Genomic DNA, 5,542 nt, shown 5'->3' with positions numbered 1-5,542 from the left:
TCACTTCCTTGTTGGCTTCACGAGAGAGAGCGGGAGGTTGCCGCTTGGCATTCGTTTTGTCGTTAATATGCTAAAAATTATTCTTTAGTACTTCTTAAGATAATCTTTAGAACATCTAAGTGTAGTCAACTGTGATATTTTGGGACACCATGAATATGAACTAATGTGCTTTTAACATACTTTCTCTGTAACAAAATAAAATAGATGGTTTCAATTTTACTACAAGTGGTAAATAAATACATTTTATTTATCTATCATACATTTTTCTGTATACTCATCATACATAGAAAATACACTTACTACAGTCATAGTTACTTCAGTTTTACTACAGTAAAACCATTGTTAATTTTCGTAAGGGATATGACAAGCGCTAAGCTCGTCCATCTCTGGCTCAGCACCAGCCAAAGCACGAAAGCATATTTGAACTTAATCACATGACACACTGAACACGAATCACTATTGTGATCGTACACGTTAAAGAGCAACCTTACGTCCATCACATGTGAACGGCTTCTCTCCAGTGTGAATCTTCATGTGTTTATTAAGGTTTCCTTTTTGTATGAAACTCTTTCCACACTGAGGGCAGGTGAAAGGTTTCTCTCCAGTGTGAATTCTCGTGTGGTCATCGAGGTGTTGTTTTTGTGTAAAACTTTTTCCACATTGAGAACATACGAAAGGTTTCTCTCCACTGTGAATTCTCATGTGGTTGTTAAGGTTTGATTTTCGAATTAAGCTCTTTCCACACAGTTTGCAGGTGAAAGGCTTCACTCCAGTATGAACTCTCATGTGGTTTTTAAGGTGTCCTTTTTGAGTGAAACTCTTTCCACACTGAGGGCAGGTGAAAGGTTTCTCTCCAGTGTGAATTCTCGTGTGGTCATCGAGGTGTTGTTTTTGTGTAAATCTTTTTCCACATTGAGAACATACGAAAGGTTTCTCTCCACTGTGAATTCTCATGTGGTTGTTAAGGTTTGATTTTCGAATTAAGCTCTTTCCACACAGTTTGCAGGTGAAAGGCTTCACTCCAGTGTGAACTCTCATGTGGTTTTTAAGGTGTCCTTTTTGAGTGAAACTCTTTCCACACTGAGGGCAGGTGAAAGGTTTCTCTCCAGTGTGAATTCTCGTGTGGTCATCGAGGTGTTGTTTATATGAAAAACTTTTTCCACATTGAGAACATGTGTGATGTTTCTCTCCAGTGTGAACTCTCATGTGGACTTCAAGATTGTCTTTTCTGGTGAAACTTTTCCCGCACTGTTGGCAGGTGAAATAACTTACCCTAACTGCTGTATTTTGAGCTCTTTTTTGTGTCTTTTCAGTATGTGAGCAACTGAATGATTTTTCTTCAGTCATGAAATTATATTTCTCATGCTGAACATTATCTTCCTTTTCATTGAATTCTTGACTCTCCTCTTTCAGTGTCATCAGGTCTAATGCAAAAAAGACAAATCCAGATTAACACCATTTATAATGGCACAAAGAACAAACATCAAACCCAACAACATGTAGTTCTAATAAACATTAAGCTATTAAAGGAAATGTTTAATGTAATCTCAAAACCTCTTCCCATTATTTGAAGTGATGATGATAAAAAAAGAGCAAAGTTTATTGTATAATCTTAGTTGCGTATATTTCAGTGCTCATTTTCGAGGTAATGGGTCATGTGACCACAACATGTCTGTCCACATGAGGCAACCCGCTCCATGTCAAATAAAACATTTTTAATTACAAAACTCGTATGACATTCTTCAAAAATATCATTCCTTTCTCTAGAGCTGGACATTTTAATAAGGATCAGATGAGTGAGTTCAGCTTTGAGAATGAAAACCAACCTGTTTGTTCCTCAGTATCTTCATGTTTGACTCTGAATGCTTCTTCAATCTTCATGTCTTCACTCTCCTCTTTAATAAACTCCATCTTTGTTTGTTCCTCAGTATCTTCATGTTTGACTCTGAATGCTTCTTCAATCTTCAGGTCTTCACTCTCCTCTTTAATAAACACCATCTTTATAATAGTGTCACATGGATCTGTAAGAGATGAATCACAGATTCCTTAAGTTATGAACTGCGTAATATCATTGCGTCTGATGCACCCATGGTACGGCAGCAAAGTTCATCGATTATTACACCGGAATGAGAGTATAGTTCTGTGACTAGAGGGGCAGGGCCGAGAGCCATGGGAACGGAGCGAGGCCGGTGGAGTAAATGCTAATGCGCGACACCTGCGCCACTCACCGGTCTCAAGTCCCACGGAGGAGCTCCGGAAGGATAAAAGGAGGAGTTACGACAGTGTTGAACAAGAGAAGTCCAGGCCTTGCCTCTCGCAGGCCGGGGGTACTCCCGAGACTGCGCTCTACTCCCCCTCCTTCCCCCTTCAGGGGAGCCGATTACGGCGGCCACGGCGTACCTGGGGGTAAGGACAGACAGACGAGGCGAGAGAAAAGGAGACGGAAGGATGAGGAGAGACAGATACGAGAGGGGAGAGAAAAAATCTGGTAACACTTTACTTGAAGGGGTGTGCATAAGACTGACATGACACCTTCATAATCATGACATGACACATGCATTTAGGTTTTATGCATGTTTATGACAACTGGCATTAAGTGTCATTCCCTCAGTTATGTAATTTTTAATGCAAATATGACATTATTTGACCTAACCTAACCATACCCATAGCCCATAACAAAGACATCTCAAACAATGTCATCTTTGCATTAAAAATTACATAACTGAGTGAATGAGTGTTGCGCATTAGCATTTACTCCACCGGCCTCGCTCCGTTCCCACAGCTCTCGGCCCCGCCCCTCTCGTCACAAGTTCCTAGCCATATCGGCCTAGAAAATCGCAACTTTTCATTTTCCGTCGGTCCTAGTACACAATGTAACTACAAAAGAGTCAAGTTTTAAATAGGAAAAATATAGAAACTCTTTGGTCATTTTTCAGCGAGATGCTAACGGTCTAATCAGTATTCTATGATCTATGCTAAGCTACAGCTAAAACGAGGCCGGTGGAGTAAATGCTAATGCGCGACACCTGCGCCACTCACCGGTCTCAAGTCCCACGGAGGAGCTCCGGAAGGATAAAAGGAGGAGTGGCGACAGTGTTGAACAAGAGAAGTCCAGGCCTTGCCTCTCGCAGGCCGGGGGTACTCCCGAGACTGCGCTCTACTCCCCCTCCTTCCCCCTTCAGGGGAGCCGATTACGGCGGCCACGGCGTACCTGGGGGTAAGGACAGACCTTTTCATTTTCCGTCGGTCCTAGTACACAATGTAACTACAAAAGAGTCAAGTTTTAAATAGGAAAAATATAGAAACTCTTTGGTCATTTTTCAGCGAGATGCTAACGGTCTAAACAGATTCAATGATCTATGCTAAGCTACAGCTAAAAGTGCTACCGCCAGACCCGGAGATCGGCTGAATGGATTCGAAAACGGTAAACCTCAACTGTTTAACTCTGGGGGAGTTGAAAAATGAGCCTATTTTCATAAATAGTGGAGTGTTCCTTTAAGTTAATAGAAATTGAGTTAATAAGACGCTACACATTAGATCGTGCAGAGATCATGTTTGTGATCAATCTTATTAGAGACACGCTAACATCTCAGACACCGCGCAGAAATGCCATAGCGCCAGAAATGGAAGTGATCACTACATTAACTACATTAACATAATTGGCAACTGGAAAAATACAACTATGCAGACTTGGGTCTGTCACAACCTTCTATAAGCAAAGTGATCACACAAACAATTACAGCACTTTCATTACAGCACTTTCAGAACCTTATTGTGTCGCTGTTCATTTCCTATAAAATGGGTTAAGTATGACAGCATGGTAAATAAAAAATAAAGAATATATATATATATATATATACATATATATTGTGTGTGTGTGTGAGGGAGAGAGAGAGAACGGTAAAACATGAAAAATTACGCCTGTAATTTCTAAGTGAAGGCTTATAATAGACCCTAGTCTTAAAAGCGTTCTTTTATTTCCTTCTTGAACAACCAACCAATCATAGTCTTCAAAAGACTGTGTCATAGCTAGCACGAGGTCAGCCCCACCTCCTCACTAAGAAAGATTTTGTCTTTTCCTCGCTCAGAGTTGCTCTCAGATTGATCCTGAATCACTCCTAGTTAGAAATTTTAAGATAAATTAAGAGCTCTCTGAGAGGATTCTTAAAATATTTAAGAATACAGGCCCAGGAGACTGAGTGACTCTTCAGCAGGTTCTTGATTGAGATGGTAATGTGTGGTGCTGCAGTCATCAAGACTGACTAAAGCAGACAATCAATGTAGTTTTATAATGATTTCAGGAGGCAGTCATTAGTAAAGGATGTATTTGCCCAGATTTTCACCAACTCTAATCCAATCAGCATAACTATAACACTCATTATCACAGAGATCAGGGAAGGTGACACCTACAGACATCACATTCAAACTTAAAGTGTCATGAAACCCCCGTTTCAGCACTGGTCGTTCACACCTTAGATCTGAGAAAGACTCCAGAAATGGGCGTGTAAAACTGTGGAAAAATGGGAGTGTGAGAAACAATAATGTACAATATGTGGAAAATAATGTGTTTTTAACCTTAAACCGCATAAACACATTTCATTACACCAAATACACATGATGATGTTGCAAAAAAGAACTATTTTGGAGGAGGACATGGTGCTGGCCAGGACGGAGACTATCTGGCTGGTGACACCCATGGCTTGTTGTTCAGACGTCATGGGGACACCGTGGGCCTTCAGCGTAGTTTTGCCCTGGTATAGCACCAGGTCATGAATAAAACCATCTTCAGAAGCCCTGGCAAACAACTTAAATCCCCATTTGTCTGGCTTGTTTTTGATGTATTGCCTCAGGTTGCCATCTGTCTTGCCTTTGAAGGCAACCATAACCTCATCCGCAGACTGCTTGGGGGTCTGTGGCTCACTCCTGAAGGCAGTAACCAGGAGGTTGAACAGTGGCCGGACTTTGAAGAATCTGGGTGTTGTCATTAAAGCGGACAAGCCTTCTCATCAGCCTGAACCTCTTAGATGACAGGAGGTTTGCAACTTGAGGGACCCTGGTCTCCATTGCCCAGTAGTCATCAATGGAGGGCAGCTCAGAAATCCCCATGTAGATCAGGTCATGAATAAAACCATCTTCAGAAGCCCTGGCAAACAACTTAAATCCCCATTTGTCTTGCCTTTGAAGGCAACCATAACCTCATCCACAGACTGCTTGGGGGTCTGTGGCTCACTCCTGAAGGCAGTAACCAGGAGGTTGAACAGTGGCCGGACTTTGAAGAATCTGGGTGTTGTCATTAAAGCGGACAAGCCTTCTCATCAGCCTGAACCTCTTAGATGACAGGAGGTTTGCAACTTGAGGGTCACCCTGGTCTCCATTGCCCAGTAGTCATCAATGGAGGGCAGCTCAGAAATCCCCATGTAGAGCAGGATGGCCACAAAGGTCCTCACCTCATCTTCAGTGGTGGTGAAGGTGGTGTTGACGTCCTTCTGGGTTGCATATAAGTTGGTTTGGTATGTTATATGCTTGATGACATGGGGGCTGA

At 41.9% G+C, this 5,542-nt stretch overlaps 1 protein-coding gene across 1 annotated transcript; it reads right to left on the bottom strand.

Moving 5' to 3' along the window:
* Positions 1-356: 356 nt before the first annotated feature.
* Positions 357-2,017, bottom strand: LOC107561657 (gastrula zinc finger protein XlCGF8.2DB-like). Its single transcript, XM_016246129.1, has 2 exons — positions 1,827-2,017; positions 357-1,292 (listed from the first exon to the last, which is right to left on the bottom strand). The coding sequence occupies exons 1-2, from the start codon at positions 1,996-1,998 to the stop codon at positions 475-477; spliced, it is 990 nt and encodes a 329-aa protein (XP_016101615.1). The 5' UTR covers positions 1,999-2,017; the 3' UTR covers positions 357-474.
* Between the last annotated feature and the right edge of the window lie 3,525 nt (positions 2,018-5,542).

This window comes from Sinocyclocheilus grahami, unplaced genomic scaffold (assembly GCF_001515645.1).
Source record: "Sinocyclocheilus grahami isolate Dianchi unplaced genomic scaffold, SAMN03320097.WGS_v1.1 scaffold786.1, whole genome shotgun sequence".
Classification (NCBI taxonomy): Eukaryota; Metazoa; Chordata; class Actinopteri; order Cypriniformes; family Cyprinidae; genus Sinocyclocheilus; species Sinocyclocheilus grahami.
Note: the sequence above shows the minus strand (reverse complement) of the source record. Positions and strands in the feature narration are given on the sequence as shown.

What these genes read in the sequence shown, in the direction of transcription:
- LOC107561657 (XM_016246129.1), bottom strand. Translation starts at nt 1,998, where the DNA reads ATGGTGTTTATTAAAGAGGAGAGTGAAGACCTGAAGATTGAAGAAGCA. An exon ending in AGATACTGAGGAACAAACAG is followed by an intron (nt 1,293 to 1,826) that starts GTTGGTTTTCAT and finishes CACAAAAAAGAG; the next exon opens with CTCAAAATACAGCAGTTAGG.